The sequence below is a fragment of the Carcharodon carcharias genome, chromosome 16 (genome assembly GCF_017639515.1).
Source record: "Carcharodon carcharias isolate sCarCar2 chromosome 16, sCarCar2.pri, whole genome shotgun sequence".
NCBI lineage: Eukaryota > Metazoa > Chordata > Chondrichthyes > Lamniformes > Lamnidae > Carcharodon > Carcharodon carcharias.
In genome coordinates this window covers 93,622,906-93,641,582 of record NC_054482.1, presented here as the reverse complement: position 1 = coordinate 93,641,582, position 18,677 = coordinate 93,622,906, and the positions used below count along the sequence as shown (strand labels likewise).

General features: G+C 39.9%; 1 protein-coding gene across 9 annotated transcripts in view; it reads left to right on the top strand.

Annotated features, from left to right (window-relative positions):
* szt2 (SZT2 subunit of KICSTOR complex) overlaps positions 1-18,677 on the top strand; it is a 247,917-nt gene that overhangs the window by 117,983 nt on the left and 111,257 nt on the right. For all 9 annotated transcript variants that reach the window (XM_041208824.1, XM_041208825.1, XM_041208817.1 and 6 more), the window contains 9 exons: positions 2,450-2,588; positions 2,992-3,109; positions 3,969-4,098; positions 6,080-6,232; positions 9,373-9,475; positions 13,806-13,929; positions 14,023-14,134; positions 16,030-16,148; positions 17,292-17,456. In XM_041208824.1, the coding sequence (XP_041064758.1) occupies positions 2,450-2,588; positions 2,992-3,109; positions 3,969-4,098; positions 6,080-6,232; positions 9,373-9,475; positions 13,806-13,929; positions 14,023-14,134; positions 16,030-16,148; positions 17,292-17,456 (1,163 nt within the window). The remainder of the gene's footprint in view (positions 1-2,449; positions 2,589-2,991; positions 3,110-3,968; positions 4,099-6,079; positions 6,233-9,372; positions 9,476-13,805; positions 13,930-14,022; positions 14,135-16,029; positions 16,149-17,291; positions 17,457-18,677) is intronic.

The following is an 18,677-nucleotide window of genomic DNA, read 5'->3' as shown; positions in this document are numbered from 1 at the left end:
ACTCATCTGAGTTGAGGGATTAACTTCATAGCCCTCCTTTGGATTCCCTCCAATAACTCCCCATCCTTTCTATAATAGGGAGCACAAAATTGAATACAGTACTCCAGATGTATTCTTATCAAAGCCACATACAACATAAAAGGTTACCAGCTCTATGTACCACCATTTTATTTGCTTTATGACCACCAGTGAGCACAGAACAAATGGATTTAGTGACCAATCTACAAAAAACCCCAGATCTAATGTGCTTTCCCTTGTGATGCCAAGGATTTTCAGTCTACTTCAGAACTTGATTCTGAAGAAGTCATATTGAACACAAAGTGTTAACTCTGTTTCTCTCTTCACTGATGCTGTCAGACCTGAGTTTTTCCAGCACTTTCTGTTTTTATTTCAGATCACCCTCAAAAGCATTCAAAAATAATGTTCCTTTCAGTGGCAACTCAGGCATGCTCTCTCATTCAAGTTGTTCTTTGTTTCTTTACAGTTAAATGGCTACAAATTAATGATGCAGCAATCTTGCTATCTCCCTGTTCCTCAGGCATTATCTTCTCACTGCCACTGTTAAACGTTCCAACGTCCGTCTGTACCCTTCTCTTGATTCTGATGTGCTCAAAGAACATTTTGCCTTTTATGTGTTATATTCTACTCATACTCCCTCCTACCAATTTCTTGGCATTCTCAGCTTGATTTGATAGTTCTCTCCATTCCTGTTGCTCCTCATCAGATATTTATATGCCCAGAATATTGACACGTAATGGCAGTCAAGAGAAGCAAGCTTCTGGGCAGTATTTCTCACACAAATGTGTACAGTTGGTGACCTAGCCACCTTGCTTAAGCCTAGGTCAGTAATCTCCAAGAAACACAAAACAACTTCAGCTCTTGTTTCTGAACATTTCGATTCTAATTGATAAGGGAAGTTTTGAGTTATTCTGACACTGTGTATGCACAGATCTGAATATATGCCAATTCGCTTACATTTTGCAGTAAGTTTCTTTTCACCTTATCAGCAAAAAAAATTGCAATGGCCGGGATTTTCCAGCCCTATTGTGGGTGGGACTCGCCGCGGGCGAGGCAGTACCCCAGCCAGAAGTCCATTCGCTTGCAGCGGGACCGGAAGATCGCGGCGGTGGGCAGGTGCAGAAAATCCCACCGATTGGATTTAAACTTCCCGGGCTGTGTCACTTCCTGCAAAACAAACTTCAGGTTAATGTTTTGGCTCCAACCTACCAGAAATAGTTACCTGTCTTTTTTATCTTTTATAGATGCTGACTGACTGACTGTGTAGTTCCAGCATTTCTATTGTTCTTTCAGTTTTATTAGTTCGTTCTACTATTTGCAGTATGGAAGCTGGAAGGACTCTGCCTCTTTGTAATATTTGATTGTCTCTTATTTTTTAGAGTGTTAGAGGGGGGGAAGGTGTTGAATCATAGCCTGGTCAACAAGCAACAAAGATACATGCCTCTCAGTGCTGCAGGTGTTGGATGGTGGGCTGCAAACTAGCCACTAGCCTATGAGAGCCAGTGCTTTCTGACCGAGGAATTACAAATAAAGCAAAGGGTTATTCTGTCTGTACTGTGGCTGCATCCTGAGTCAACACAAAGATTTCTTCCAGCTGTACGTAAGGGGTGGCCTGAAGTAATTTGTATGCTTTTCACAAAGCATTACTGTCTTGATGTAATTGTAGACAAACTTGTTGGAGCGTTTATCCTTCAGGCTCGCCTACAAATAAAGTATTAAGAGTTGCTCATCTCCATTATTATGCTGTGTTGGTATGAACTTCAGCAAAGGCATTACAACCTGGCTAGGATCAAGTCTTACATATCTAATATGCAAATAATCTTAATGAGGCAGCATCCTATGACTTGCTCATTGAATAAACGACTATCCATTTGTAAGTCATTGCTAAACACCATGCAGTTTCAAAATTTTTCTTAGCTTTCTTTAACTTTACTCTTCATGATGGAGACCTTTCATGCTTTGATGAAGTTCTATAAGCAATAGCCACAATATTTTAACTCATTGCAGTGGTTATCATTCATGTCTGAGCCTGAGTAATATCTGCAGAGAAGACGTTCATGCAAATATAGATCATTGGATGGTCAACACTGACAGAAACCCCATGGCCGACTTCTCCCTTTTTACCCCAGGTTTACTAAGACCAACTAAAACTTCAGCTGAGATCTACTAGCCGGCCCCTCCCAAATTCAGGATTAGACCTGTGACTTCCTTGGCTCCTTTGGCTCAGCACTGCATTTCCACTTCAAGATATTTGGGGATAGGGCTGCTCCTGACCTCTGAATTGAGAGATTTGAGTTTTGATATTTTGGCTAGTATAGAAGAGGCTAGCAGATTGTAATAGACTGCTTATTTCTTAAGCAACTTCAGGCCATGATATTGGTCAGATCTGAAGCAGCTTGGACTATGATTCTCTTTTCTGGGTCACATGCAGGTTATGATGGAGGTAGCAGTGATTCGGAGTGCGAAGGTGCCACCATGAATGAACAGGATCCCAAATGCCCACTGATGCCTGAGTTTTGGCTGATCATCAGAATTCACCATGATCGAGTTGAAGTTTACTCTCACACACGGTGAGTATAAGATGGTAGTCAAATTTATAATTGTAAATAATGACATACTTACTGTACATTTAAGTGTGTGAAAGGTCCAAATTGTATTGTGTACTAAGCATTAAAGGGAATAATGCCAATGGTTTTCATTTGTATTTGGAGGTTGAACTGCAGTTGTATAATGAAGAGGGTAGAAGTCTGCATTTCAATATTCTGTGATTTTTTTTTTTAAGATATGAACTTGACAAATATTCTGCGAATCTGCTATCATCTTTCAATAAATTTGCAATGAAATATATGGCTTTTTAATATTGACAACCATCTAATCTCCTTTCATGGTTCAAAGTGGCTGTGCAAAAGAATGGTAAATGCAAAGGAATGATAAAAATTCAGCAATTAAAAAACATCTTTTGTCCTTTTCTAGAAACCTTATTGGGATAAAAGAGGAATCTGCGGTTGAAGAAGAGGGAGAACTGGAATATTTGCGTCTCTATAAAACAGCAATTCAAAAAATTGGCGAGATTTGCCGTGTAGTCAACCAGGTAATCATGAACATGAGGCTGAGCATTGGTTTAAACTTTTGGAATAGAAATGGCCTCAATGATGATCTGAAGGCAGTTACTGGAGAGGGCTAGTGGGTAGTGGCGGGCTCTGGAATTTTGTGGACAAATCCTAGATGTCAACTCAACAGGCTGAAATCAGCAATCATGACTGGTTTGAAGCCATTAATTTTGACTTCTGATTTTCGGGCATCCAAGCTGCATAGCAGGTATGTTGCGCACCGGCATGATTGTTTAGTTCAAAGGGGCAGGGGTCATATTTTGCTACATGAGCCAACACCAGGTGAACCTTCACAATATCTTGGGCCTCCAAAGAAGCAATGTAAGCGACTGATCAGACATGTAACAATTTGCCAATTCTTCCACCATTTTGTTCAGGATCCTTAGATCTGTTCCATCAGATCAGGTACTAGGTCCTCCTTTAGTTTAATTGGCTTCTCTAGTGCTCTGTTCTTTATTACAATATCTCTCATCTCACTTTTAACCAATTCTGGATTTATTTCCTTCCTGGTGTGCTTCTGTTTTGTAAACACTGAGGCAAAATACTTGTTAAATATCCAGGCACATTTTCGCTTATTCTTTAGCAGTTGTCTAGGAAGAATTCTAAGTGAAATTAATGTTGGCGGAGTCCCAGTGTAAATAGATATGAATCAATTTCTTTTTATTAGACACCACTTTAAGCTTGCCATTGCCAAATTGACTGATCTTTGCCTTTTTGACTGAACTTGTCTTTGGCAATATATAATGCGTGATAATGTTTGGCCTGTAAATTGTTGGTAACTTGCGTCATTGCATATTCTGGCCAATAGTCTTTACTACTTGTCTCCTCCATTTGTCACAGCGCCTGCTACTTCAGGACCTGCATGACAGTCATGTGTGTAATTCATTGCTTGTCGCTGAGAGTGAAGAGGACATCTGGAAGAATGAAGCCCCCTACCCTTCATATCGTCCGCGAGCTACAGCTACTGATGGTATGAAGCCACATTCCTAATTACCCAAATTTATATTTAACTCTTATGCTCATTTTCATGGCTTGTTTCAGGTTTTGTTCAATGATGTAAGAATGCCAAGTAATCTGTAGGAGGAAAGTATAGAATCAAAAATTTCTAAATACTTTCCAAAGTTAATATCCTCAATTTAATTCCTTGTATCAGTCCTTTATTATATACCTTTGTGCCATTATGATGTTAGACAACTTTTCAGAGCTCCTTTTAGTATTCGGCTTTCTTTTTGAGAGGAGCTAGTCAGGTTCACACGGTAAATGCAAAAATATTTAGGCACAGTGTTAAACATTAGATTATCATCAAGAACACTCGGTCCTTGCTGCCAATCTCAAGAGTAGAAGTTCAGGAGTCAAAAGGGTTGCTAAGTAAAGTTAGAGAAGGAAAGATAGTCATGTACTGACATCGGGAATGAAGATCCCACAGCCTTGTTCTGGCACCAATTGAAGGAGAAATTGAGGGTAAAAACAGAAGAGGAAGGAGAAAAATCAGATGGGTGGATAACATTGAGCCGTGGACTCAGGAACATTTGAAGAAAGCCAAAGAAGTAGCAAGATGATGACAATAGCTCCACTAAGACTATGGTGAAAATGAACGAATTACCAAATTAATTACATTACCATTGACATATCTTTAGAATTTGCATGCCATTTGATGGATTATGGATTATCGTGCCCAGGTTCAACAACAAACTCCTAATTGTAGTAAACACTTACTGGAGAATTAATGGGGTGCCTAACATATTTTCCAATTATCTCTGAAAGTGAAAAATAATATGTTACCAACCCAATACATTACCTGGTGTAGACACGATGGGCCAAATGGCCTCCTTGGCTCTATATCCCTTAGTAGCTTCAGCTAGCAAAAATCTTTTGGTCTCAGATTTAAAATGATTAATTGAGCTAATATCTGCTGTTTTTTGTATGAGAGAATTCCACACTTCTGTCACCCTTTGTGTGAAGCAGTGTAACCTTCTCTCCTGAATGGCCGGCCAATCAATAATTTGCCTTCAATTCTATAAGATTTAATTTTATCAAATGGTTTCTTATATTGAATCTTCTTGACTGCTTTCTGGAAGTCTATATAAACTATATCTGTATAATTCTCCTCTCTATTACTTTAGTTACTTCCTCAAAAGCATCAATTAGGTTTGTTGCAAATGACCTCCACTTTACAAATCCATGTTGTCTCTCTAATCAGCTCAAATTTCTTTGAAATGCTCAGTCTCATTGTCCTTAATTATAAATTCCAGTAACTTACCCCCCAGGAAGATGTTGGACTATAATTTGCTGGTTGCTCTTTCTCACCTTTCTTAAACTGACCATGTTTGTAGGTGAAGTAAAGCAAAGCAAAAAGTCATGGCAAGATACTTAGCAGTACAATACTTCAGAAAGCAAACAATTGAACTAAAATTAGTCTAAAAAAAGTTAACCTATCCTTTCCAGCTAAGTGTATCTTACTAATTGATGAGCAACAGTTGAGCTTATTTATTTTGTGGACCACCAAAGTTTGGTTATGTACAGAGATCATTCCTAGTATCAGAACAAAGCAGCCTGTGATTATAACCCATTGATCCTTTGACATGTTGCAGTCACTGTGTTTGAAATAAATATATCAAACCCAACAGATTAAGGAATTAGCAGATGCATATCTCTGAGCTAGAAGATGCAGTTTCTTCTGAGTTTTACATCTTGTAATGAGTTTCCCAAATAGCTCAGTAATCATATAGCTTGTATATCACTGTCTGAAAACACCATGTATTAGCATTTCTCATATACTGTTCCTATTTCAAAGTAATTGATTTAATTGGTTCCTGAACTGAGGAAGACTGTTTCCATGTGACCCTACATATTAGGTTAACACAATCAAATGCACAATCTATCTTAAATTCAATAGATTTGCTGTTTTTTGAAGATGTTATTGTTTCATACTTTGTTCCATTCACTCACAGATTATTCAGCAGATGATAACTATCAGTCAAGGGATTACTTGGCTGCCACAATGCATTTTATACCAGGATATTTTTCCTGTGAAGTGGTGTGGAAGACCATCATACATATCCATCCTCGACTCAAGATGGGACCCAACATGGGTGTTGCAAGAGGTATGCTAAATTTTGGGGTTTTTTTACACTATATATTTAATTGGTTTTGATGCCATTGCACCCTCCCATAAGTCATCCCCATGAAATAGAGTGAATCTTTACCTGCTCAATATCTAGGTAATTATAGCATGACCTATGGATTGAACAGAGGACCTTTACTATTGCTGAAAAAGATATTTTGTCTGAAGCTTTTCATCTTGCACTCGTCAGAACAATCGCAAGAATATCAATGTAATGGCAACACCTCTACCAATCAGAGTCCACTTGCCAACCAATCAGCCCTCTCTTCTCATACAATATAAAGTTGTTGCTTCCCCTGAAGTTGGTATTCTTGCAATTGTCCTGATGAGTGCAAGACAAAAAGCTTTGACAAAATGTTTTTTTCAGCAATACTCATGTTCTATACTACCAGAGGACCTTTGTTAATGCATTCTGGCCTACTGGAATATATCACAGACTGCCATATGATCTCCTTGTCTTTACTAAGGTGAAAGAATATGTACTCTGTCAGTCTCTGCCATAGGATACTAGATAAAATTATTAAACTTTGAACAGGTAAATAAACAGTATTATTGACAGTAATTATAAACTTTACTAGTCTCCTTCAAATGTCAAAAATAACATAGCTTGTCTTAACATTCAATATAAAACTGACCCTTGGAGGACAGTCACTTAACTCTAATGTGACTATCTGCTTTCTTGAAGTCTCTGATTACCTTCATATTCCTGCTGACCTGGACTGAATAGTTGCAATATTTATCATGATATAGCTTCACGTTCCTTTCACGATGTTCCGAAGCAAAACTATATTCGCAATAGCACCTGCCGTAATTAGAGGGAAAAAATAAAATGCTGCAGGTGATGGAAGTCTGAAACAAAACCGAAAGATGGTGGAAACACCCAACAAGCCAATCATAGCAACTGGGTTGTGATGAAGAGCGGCATCTGAAATATTAACTTTGTAACTTTTTTCCACTGATGCTTTCCTGGCTTCCAGGATGTTTTCAGCATTTTTCAATCTTATTTCTTTCATAATTAGATTACAAAGGCCAAATACTAGTTCAACCCCAGCTGTAGTGTTGTGTTCAGCTCTGGGCACCAGACTTTAGGAAGGGTGTGAAGGCTTTGCAGAAGATACAAAAACAATTTACTAGAATGGTTATAGGAATGGGGGAAATTATGTAGTTATACAGACAGGCTAAAGAAGCTGAAGTTGCTCTCCTTAGAGTAGAGAATACTAAGGAGATTTGATACAAGTTTAAAATCGTGAAGGGCTTTGATAGAGTAAGTTATTAGAAACTCTTTCCAATGGCTGAAGGATCAATAATCAGAGGACAAAGAATTAAGGTGATTGGCAAAAGAACCACTGGGGACATGAGGAAAAACTTTTATTTATGCAATGAATGGTTAATATTTGGAATGTGGTACCTGATGGGGTGGTGGATGCAGATTCAATAGCAGCATTCAACAAGGAATTGGATAAATATTTGAAGGAGAAAAAAATTACAAGGAAATGAGGAAAGGGCTAACATCCCAAGTATATTTAAAAAATCAGCCACCACAGTCAATGGGTCACCCTCTGTCATTTCTGGCAGCTTGAAGCCACTACCAAACACATCACCCCCATCTCCCCCACCCATCCTTTCAGCATTCCAAAGAGACTGTTCCCTTGCAACATAAACAGCCACATAACTAACTTGTATTTGAATTGAATGGCTAGATCTATTGCTTTATTCCAAACACTTGAACAAGAACACTCAAACCAAAGGAAGGTAATTAAACAAAGGTCTTTAAGTAGGGATTGGATAAATACTTGAGGGAGAAAAAAATACAGGGATTATGGAGAATGAGTGAGGAGTGGGCTAGCTGGATTCCTCTTTGAAAGAAACAGCACACTCAATGGGCTAACTGGATTGCTTTTCAAAAGAGTTGGCACTGACTTAATGGGCTGAATGGCCTTCCTCTGTGCTGTACAATTCTGTGATTAGTTGATTCTTTAGGTTGTCAGATATTAACAACATTCAAAGCAGTTTCACCCATACAAGTACAGCTGCCAAACAAATGTGTTCCACCCAATCTACCAATGTGCAGTTCCAACAACACTCAAGAAGCTTGACACTATCCAGGACAAAGCAGCTTGATTGGCACCCCAACCGCAAACATTCATTCCCTCTACCAGTGATGCACAGTGGCAGCAGTGTGTACCATCTACAAGATGCACTACAGGAACTCACCAAGCCTCCTTCAACAGCACCTTCTAAGCCCGCGACCACTACATCTAGAAGCACAGTGGCAGCAAACACATGGGAATACCACCACTTGGAAGTTCCCCTCCAAACTGCCCACCATCCTGACTTAGAAATATGTTGCCATTCTTTAATCTTTGCTGGGTTGAAATCCTGGATTCCCTCCCTAACAGCACTGTGGGTACACAATAGCACATCAACAGCATCGGTTCAAGAAGGCAATTCACCGCCACCACCTCAAGGGCAATTAGGGATGGGCAATAAATTTTGGTCTAGCCAGCGACGTCTACATCCCAAGAATATTTTAAAAAATCAGCCACCACAGTCAATGGATCACCCTCTGTCATTTCTGGCAGCTTGAAGCCACTACCATACACATCACCCCCATCTCCGCCACCCATCCTTTCAGCATTCCAAAAAAGACTGTTCCCTTGCAACATAAACAGCCACATAACAACTTGTATTTGAATTGAATGGCTAGATCTATTGATCTGTTCCAAACACTTGAACAAGAACAGTCAAACCAAAGGAAGGTAATTAAACAAAGGTCTTTAAGTAGGGATTGGATAAATACTTGAGGGAGAAAAAAATACAGGGATTATGGAGAATGAGTGAGGAGTGAGCTAGCTGGATTCTTCTTTGAAAGAAACAGCACACTCAATGGGCTAAATGACCTCTTTTGCTGTATGATTCTCTGCTTGAAACATCTATAGCTAATACAGCATTATTGGATTTATCCTTTGTTTTTAACAATGAGCTTAACCTCCCTCACCCATGGTCCTGCATTGCTGTATGTAAGTACCCTTCCTGATGCTGTGTGACTTATAGTTTCTCTCCTAATATTGTGCATATTTTAAATACTTAACATGTAGCTTGTTTATTTATTTTTTTCAGCTATTCAGGCCCTGAGATCTGTTTTAAATGCTTTTTCGGTTGTGAACAGGAAAAACATGTTTGTGTACCAAGAAAGGGCCACAAAGTCTGTATTTTACCTCAGGTAAGGAAGCAACCCAAAGGACACTGCCCATACTGTTGCAGCAATTGGTACTAGATTGGCAATGTACACCACAACCATATGACTGGGATAATGCATGAGAAACAGGAAAGATTACATTGATGTCACAAGGGGTTGAAATGAAAAAATTTGGGGCCATTAAAAAAAATCTAAGGAGGCGTAACCCATATCTGAATGTGACATATACCTGAACTTGGGAGTATTTGTTACTGGATGCCAGAAGTGGAGAAATGTTCAGCTTACCCTCTTGGTGTTACTTTCCTTTAGGAACATTAAAAAATCAGTCAAAAGTCATTTTTTTAAAGGAATGACAGTAATTCTGTACAGTGTGTTTGGGTAGCATTCTGAAATGGCTAGCAAAGCTTGGGAGGTGATTTACGTTTCGAAATCATTCCAAGGTGTCTTTATCTTCATATAACATACTGATTAATCTCTTATTACATGGCTTGCAAGCAGAAATGCTAAATGGAATGTATTCAATGCTATACTGTCGCCCTGTTATTTATATTTTCTTTCTCATTTTTAAAATTTCACTTATCTGATGTTTAACTTGCAATCATCAGCTTACTTTTGTGCTTACTATAGTTATCTTCCTTTTGTGGTTTTTGAAATATGTTTACTTCTGCAGTATGTATATTTTGGTCCTTGGGAGTGCCTATTAAACATTCAGTGGAAATAATCCTTTCTCAGCTGAGCTCTTGTGGGGCATATCAGCATATGCCAATACTGATATCAGCATCTTAGTTATGTGAAAGCGTTACACTATTTTTTCTTTTAACTTAAATAAATAATCCAGAATGAGAGAGCATAATGTTTCAATTAGAACTAGGTTCCTTGAAGTAAAATTGGGAAGCACTTTCTTACAGCAAGAGTAGTGTAAATCTGGAACTTGTTGCCCTGAAAGTGGCTGCTGAATTTGTGAAGATTGAGATCGATAGATGTTTGTTAGTTAAAGGTGTTGAGACATATGTTCAAAGGCAATTAAATGTTGAAGTACAGCCAGGCATCATCTATTTAAATGGTGGAACAAGCTCGAGGGGCTGTGTGGCTCACTACTGTTAGGTGTTTCTACTAGTCCTTAATTGTGATTTTTCTCATTTCACTGCAGCAATGACAAAGCAGTTTAGTCATTTGTTTCCTTTCAACTAATCTAAAAAAGCCAAACCATGAATACAAGTATCTCTCTCTCTCTTTTCATGAGCAATCTTTTCTACTTCTGCCACATCTCATTAATTTGTTTCGCCGAAAAAATTGAACTCTTTGTAGAAGGACAAAAACAGAAAATAAATAGCTTTCTAAAAAAAAAATCCATGTACAATTACAACTGATACAGCACTAGCATGGTTCATTATGCTCTCCTAAACTCTAACTTTGCTTGCAAGCTTCACCAAGGTCTTGCTTATTTTGTCTGATTTGAAGATAAATCATGTGTTTTAACATTAGCAGAAGAAGATGGTATGCACACACAGTTCAGAGGCCATCATATCTTTGATTTAACCACACATTGAGCTGCAGCTTCAGCTGAGAAATTTAAGGAAGTAACAGCATCTGAATTCAGTATTCCCATGCGGATAGTAAATTTTCCAGAGTGTTCTCCATCTATCAGACCCTGAAAAGCATTGACTGGTATTACTGGCATTATAGAATCATAGAATGGTTACAGCACAGAAGCAGGCCATTTGGCCCATAGTGTCTGTGCCAGCTCTGTGCAAGAGCAACTCATCAGCCCCATTCTCCCCCCTTTCACTTCAGCTGCTTATCCAATTCCCTTTTCCTCCACTATCAGGATTCAGCAATGATAATGTCATTGAATGTCAAGGGGAGATGGTTGGATTCTCTCTTCTTGGCGATCGTCATTGCTCGGGCCTGGAGTGGCATGGATGTTACTTGCCACTTGTCAGCCCAAACTTGAATGTTGCCCAGGTCTTCCTGTATATGGGCACAGACTGCTTCAGTATCTGAAGAGTTGCAAATGGTGCTGAAGATTGTGTAATCATCAACAAACATTCCCACTTGTGACCTTATGATGGAGAGAAGATGAAGCAGCTGTAGATGGTTGGGCCTCAGACACTACCTTGAGGAACTCCTGCAGTGATGTCCTGGAACTGAAATGATTGATCTCTCACAACCACAACCACTTTCCTTTGTGCTAGGTATGTCTCCAACCAGTGGAGAGTTTTTTTCCCTTATTCCCATTGACTCCAATTTTGCTAGGGCTCCTTGATGCCATTCTCAGTCAAATGCTGCCTTGATGCAAGGGGCAGCCATCGTCACCTCACCTCTGGAGTTCAGCTCTTTTGTCCGGAGCAATGTCGTCAGGGCCCAGAGCCTTTACAGTATCCAGTACCTACAGCCGATTCTTGGTATCAAGCGGTGTGAATCGAATTAACTGAAGACTGTTATCTGTGATGCTGGGAACCTCAGGATGAGGGATAGATGGATCATCCATTCAGCACTTCTGGTTGAAGGTGGTTGCAAATGTTTCAGCCTTGTCTTTTGCCCTGATGGCTCCCCCATCATTGATGATGGGGTACTTGTGGAGCCTCTTCCTCCAGGTAGTTGTTTAATTGCCCACCACTATTCGTGACTGGATGTGGTAGGACTGCAGAGCTTAGATCTGATCTGTTGGCTCTGGGATCACTTAGCTAAATCTACCATATACAGCTTCTACTGTTTGGCATGCAAGTAATCCTGTGTTGTGGCTTCTCCAGGTTGATACCTCATTTTGATGTATCCCTGGTGTTGCTTCTGGCATGCTCTCCTGCACTCTTCATTGATCTGTGATTTGATGCTAGTGGTAGAGTGGGGGATTTGCAGGGCCATGAGGTTACAGATTGTGGTTGTATACAATTCCGCTGTTGATGGCCCACAGTGCCTCATGGATTCCCAGTTTTGAATTTCTCGATCTGCTCAAAATCCATCCCATTGAGCATGGTGGTATTGTCGCACAACACAGTAGAGGGTATCCTCAATGTGAAGGTGGGACTTCGTCTCCACAAAGACTGTGCTGTGGTCATTCCTACCAATTGTGTCATCGACATGCATCTACAACATGTAGATTAGTGAGGATGAGGTCAAGTAGGTTTTCCCCTTTTGGTTCTCTCTCTACCTGCTGCAGACCCAGTCTCGCAGCTATGCCCTTTAGGACTTGACCAGCTTGGTCTGCGGTGGTGCTGCCAAGCTACTCTTGGTGATGAACATTGAAGTCCCCCACTCAGACTACATTCTATGCCCTTGCCACCCTCCATGCTTCCTCAGATTGGTATCAACATGGAGGAATACTGATTCATCACCTAAGTGGAGAGGGTGTGGGTGTGGATGGCAATAGGTGGTAACCAGCAGGAGGTTTCCTGCAAGTGTTTGACCTGATGCCGTGAGACTTCATGGGGCCCAAAGTCGATGTTGTGGACTCCCAAGGCAACTCCCTCTTGACTGTATACCACTGTGCCACCACCTCTGGTGGGTCTGTCCCTGTTCTCTCAGTGGGACAGGAGATACCCAGGAATGGTGATGGTGGTATCTGGGACATTATCTGTAAGATATGATTCTGTGAGTATGACTGCATCAGGCTGTTGCTTGATTAGTCTGTGGGACAGCTCTCCGAATTTTGGCACAAGCCTCCAGATCTTAGTTTGGAGGACTTTGCAGGGTTGATAGGGCTCTTTGGACAGTTGTCATTTCCGGCGCATAGGTCAATGCCAGGTGGTCCGTCCAGTTTCATTCCCTTTAGACTTCACTGCAGTTAGACACAACGGAGTAGCTTGCTAGGACATTTCGTAGTGCATTTAAGAGTCAACCACATTTCTGTTTGTCTGGAGTCACTTGTAGGCCAGACCAGGTAAGGATGGCAGTTTTCCTTCCCTAAAGGACTTTAGTGAACCTCGTTGGTTTTTACGACAATCGACAGTGGTTTCATGGTCAGTATTACTGAGTCTAGTTTTTAATTCCAGATTTATGAATTGTATTTAAATTCCACCAGCTGTAGTGGTGAAATTTGAACCCATGTCCCCAGAGCATTAACCTGGGTGTTCTGGATTGCTAATCCAGTGACATTACCACTATGCTACAGCCTACCCGGTGACCTTGCTTGGTCATTACCTGATTAGGCCAGGATTGATATAGGCATTGTAGACTATTAGAATTGATGTTGACTTTACTCACCAAAATTCAAAAGAATTATGCCATAATAGTGTTGTAATGCAATATTAAGCAAAAGATTTTTGTCATTATATTTCTCACTCACATCGCATGTAGCCTAATATTTGATCTGTAATAACTGTATCCCCTCTTCACTGTTTGTCCATTCTTACAGACTGTCTGAAACAACATGCAGTGGAAATACACCAGACTCGGATAGGGAGGTTCAGCCCATGCTGTCTTCCCGTTCACTGGCTTTAGCACGCAGTCAGGAACCCATACTTGTGGATGAGCTTGGGGTAAAATCAAAGTGATCTTTATTGTATCCCTCATTCTTATCTGAGTTGATTTGGACTTTGCTCATAATTTCTGTTCTTTCATGTTTAATCCAGAGTTCCAGACCCTACGTAGATTCTACACCCTCCCGAAGTGCAGAGTCAGCACGACCCGTTGGACAAGTAGATAAGCACATTCTGTTGATGGTACATGGTGTAGGGCAGGCAGGTAAGTTTGCAACTTCTAGTAAAGTTGAAACATCCTGGCAATGTGGGATTAAAAGTGCTGTAAATTTAGGAAAATGTATCCTGGAACAACAAGTGAAATTACAATATGATGAGCAATCAAACTTCCAAAATGGTAATTTAGCTGTGAAAGCCTGGCTCGTAATATTAAGGAAGCACTTTTAATCAAAATCTTTTGTAACACTCTTATTCTAGTCACTGATTGAAATGTCATCTACACTATCAGCCAAGGTTGAGGTCTAGCTTATGCAATCAGCTAACCTAACAAATTTATACACGCTCTGTCTCTCTCAAATTCAGTTTTTGCCTCTTTCTCATTTCCCATTTCAAGTGAAATTCTGCACCAGAAAGTATCAAATGGCACTGCTTATATCTCCAAGTCCCTACCCCTTAAAAATCTGTAGCAAAGAAGAAAGACCTGCATTTCTATAGCACCTTGCACTACTTTCAAGAGTTTTACAGCCCATTAAGCACGTTGTGAAATGTAATCTTTTTTGTTATGTAGGGAGCATTGCAGGCAATTTTGTGCATAAACGGAAATGTTATAATGACCAGATAATCTGTTTTAAGGGTGTTGGTTGTGGGATGAATGTTGGGCAGGAGACTAAAAAGCACTCCCCAGCTCTTCTTGGAATAATGCCATAGGATCTTTTACATCCACCTGAGAAGGCACTGGGGCATCAGGTTAATGTCTCATCCAAAGATAGCACCTCTGACCATGCAGCACTAATACCTCTGAAACCTCTGGAGTGGGATTGGAACCCAGAACCTTTTAACTCAGATGAAATAGTCTCCTGACTGAGCTATGGCTGTATTTGCTGTTTCAGTGGTAACAAATTACAAACTTTGAGAATGAGCATACAATTGGGAAATGAATTTCAACATGGATAAATGTGACATTTACATTTCGGTAAGAAAAAAAAGGAAATTACATTTTATTTGCAAAATAAAAATCTAAATGTCATAGAGGAGCCGGGAGCCTGGGAATACAAATACACAAATCACCAGAAAGATCAGTGCAGGTTAATAAGGCCATGACAAACTCAAGCCAAGCACTAGGGTTTATTTCTAGAGGGATTGAATTGAAAAGTAGAGAAGTTATGCTAAACTTGTATTAAACATTAGTTATGCCACATTTGAAGTAATGTATTTCAGTTCTGGCCGTCGTATGATAAAAAGGATATAGAAGTACTGGAGACGATACACAAAAGATTTACAAGGATGATACCAGACCTACGAGATTATACCTATCAGGAAAGGATCAACAGGCATGGCTATGTTTCCTCTTGGAGAGAGGAGGCTGAGGGGTTGACCTATTGGAGGTCTTAAAAATTATGAAAGGTTTTGATAGAGTGGACACAAAGAGAACGTTTCTCCTTGTAGGGAAAAGCAAAACTTGAGACCATCAATAAGGTAGTCACCAGGAAATAAATAGGGAATTCAGAGGAAGTTCTTTTCCCAGAGTAGAGAGAATGTGCAACTCACTACTACGGAGTAGTTGAAGTCAATAGTATAGATTTATTTAAGGGCAAGTTAGATAAGCAACAAGGGAGTAGGCAATAGAGGGTTATGCTGATAGATAGATGAGGAAGGATGAGAGGAGGCTTGAGCATAAAAGCAGACATGGGCAGCTTGGGCCAAATGGGCTACTTGTGCTGTATATTCTGTGTGATAATAATAGTTAGTGGTAATTGTAGGGTTACTGCAATATTCAACCCAGTTGAAGCATTTGTAGCAAAGTCCAAAGCAAAACACTTGTTATTACCAGTGTTTTCCCTAATAGTTAATTATATTTGGTCCACATCTTAGTCTGATTTGCACTTCATAATAATATTGCTTCATTCATAGATTGTTTAAACAGTATTACTTTGTTTTCAGGACCTGAAATCACAGATGAATTGGTGAAGGTCCTTCGAAGGCGATTGGACGAGGCAACACTTGATATTATCACGGTCATGCTGGTCAGAAACTGCAAGCTGACTCCTGCTGATGTAGAGGTATTTGAAACATTAAAATGTAACTTAAAATGAGGAAATAGCTGGGCGCACTCGTGCTATCCATCACTCTGCTGTCTTATTAGTTGAAAGTATGAAGTAGAATTTCGATATTACTAAGTTTAAGCTGCGTTTACTTAAGTGATATGACGGCAGATGCCTGGAACCATATATGGTCTATTGTCCATTGTTGAGGCAGCAGCAGAGACCCTTTTATCTTGTGAACAGATTTACCAGCTCCAACTCTGGCTGATGAGTGATCTCAAGTGAAAGTACAAAGTGCCACACCCCCAAAAACAGCTGTCATGTAAAAGCACCATTAGTCAACAAAGATATTTATGGTAATCACTTTTATGTAAGGAGCATCATTAAAGAAATAGTAAGATAAAAGCAAAAGAATGTGGGTGCTGGAAATCCAAAACAAAAATAAAAATACCGGGAAAAACTCAGCAGGTTTGACAGCATCTGCAGAGAGGAACTCAGTTAACGTTTTGAGTCTGTATGACTCTTGAACAGAATTGTTCTGTTGAAGAGTCATACGGACTCAACATTAACGGTGTTCCTCTCCGCAGATGCTGTCAGACCTGCTGAGTTTTTCCAGGTATTTTTGTTTTTATTTATTAAAGAAATAGTGTTGGTTGATTCTAATTGGGTTGTAATACTACAAAAGAAGCCCACAGGATGGCAGTAGTGGATCGTTACAGTAGCAGAGGGTGTTTGTGATTTTCTTTTCAAAGTTGAAAACCATGATTTTAAACCTTAATGTGATTGCAAGGAATTTAAAAGAAACTCTTCTACTGTTTTATTTACTTGATTCTAAAATTTTTAGATAGTTATTGAGGCTTTCGTTTAGAGCCACAGTAGTAAAACCTGTCCTGTCATTTCTCCCAAAGTCATTGCCCCATATGACTTGTCCTTAGCACATGCCTTTATAATCCATTCAGATTGTTGTTCACAGTGAAAATCAGCAATTTGAAACCTGTTTTTGGTGGTCAGCACCATTATACAAGGCACATAACTTGTATGGCAACAATGTATTGCAGTACATTCCTAAGGTGTGTATTGGATTATAAACTTTATTCAAATTGGACATTAGGGAAATGTTTGACCAATTGCTTTTTGAAAACTACTTTTTTCTCTTTGCAGTTTATACAGCCACCTGGCACACCACCGACTGAAGTGGTGCAGTTCACAATCCCGCACTGCTATCTACCTTGGCTGTACGCTGTTGCATATTACCTGCGTCAGAACCTGCTGATTTTCCTACATACTCCAAAATACACAGACAGTAATGTAGAACATCACTTCCAGGTAATTTTTGGGATAGAGGGCGGCAACTGGCTGAAGATGTTGCTTATCCCTAAAAGCATAATACACATTTGTTCTACTAAGTAAGGTATGGTGGGATAATGCACTTCATATCTGTGTGTCTTGTTTTCTTTAAACCTAGCTGTAACTATCTCTGACTGCCTGCAGTTTTGTCATATGGGTTCTATAGTTTTTCTTTTGTGTGTCATAAGAATATAAGAAATAGGAACAGGAGTAGACCATTCGGCCCCTCGAGCCTGCTCCGCCATTCAATAAGATCATGGCTGATGATCTGTTGCTATTTCCACATTCCCATCTACCCCGATAACCTCTGATTCCCTTGCCTAACAAGAATCTATCTACCTCAGCCTTAAAAAATTCAATGACCCTGCCTCCTTCTGAGGCAGAGAGTTCCAAAGTCACACAACCCTCTGAGAGAAAAAAATTTTCCTTATCTCTACCCTAAAAGGGCAACCCCTAATTTTAAAACAGCGCCCCCTAGTTCTGGACTCACCCACAAGAGGAAACATCCTTTCTAAGTCCACCTTGTCAAGGCCATTCAGGATCTTGTATACTTCAATCAAATCACCTCTCACTCTTCTAGACTCCAGTGGAAACAAGCTCATCCTGTCCAACCTTTCCTCATAAGACATCCCACTCATTCCAAGTATCAATCTAGTAAACTTCCTGTGCACTGCCTCCAATGCATTTACAGCCTTCCTAAGTAAGGAGACCAGAACTGCATACAGTACTCGAGCTGTGGTCTCACCAATGCCCTGTATAACTGAAGCATAACATGTTTACTTTTATGTTCAACCTTTCTCATAATAAAGGATAGCATTCCATTAACCTTCTTAATTACTTGCTGTACCTGCATACTAACTTTTTGTGATTCATGTACTACTACGCCTAGATCCCTCTGCAGCTCAGAATTATGCTGCTGTTCTCCATTTAAGTAGTACTCTGCTTTTTGTACTTCCTGCCAAAGTAAACAGCTTCACATTTTCCCACGTTAAACTCCATTTGTCAGATCTTTACCCACTCACTCAACCTATCTATATCCACCTGCAACCACCTTGTGTCCTATTCACAACATACTTTCCTGAAAATTTAGCTACCATGCCTTCACTCCCCTTATCTAAGACATTGATGTAAGTCGTAAAAAGTTGAGGCCCCAGGCCGCTGTGGAACTCCACTCGTCACATCCTGCCAATCCGAAAAAGA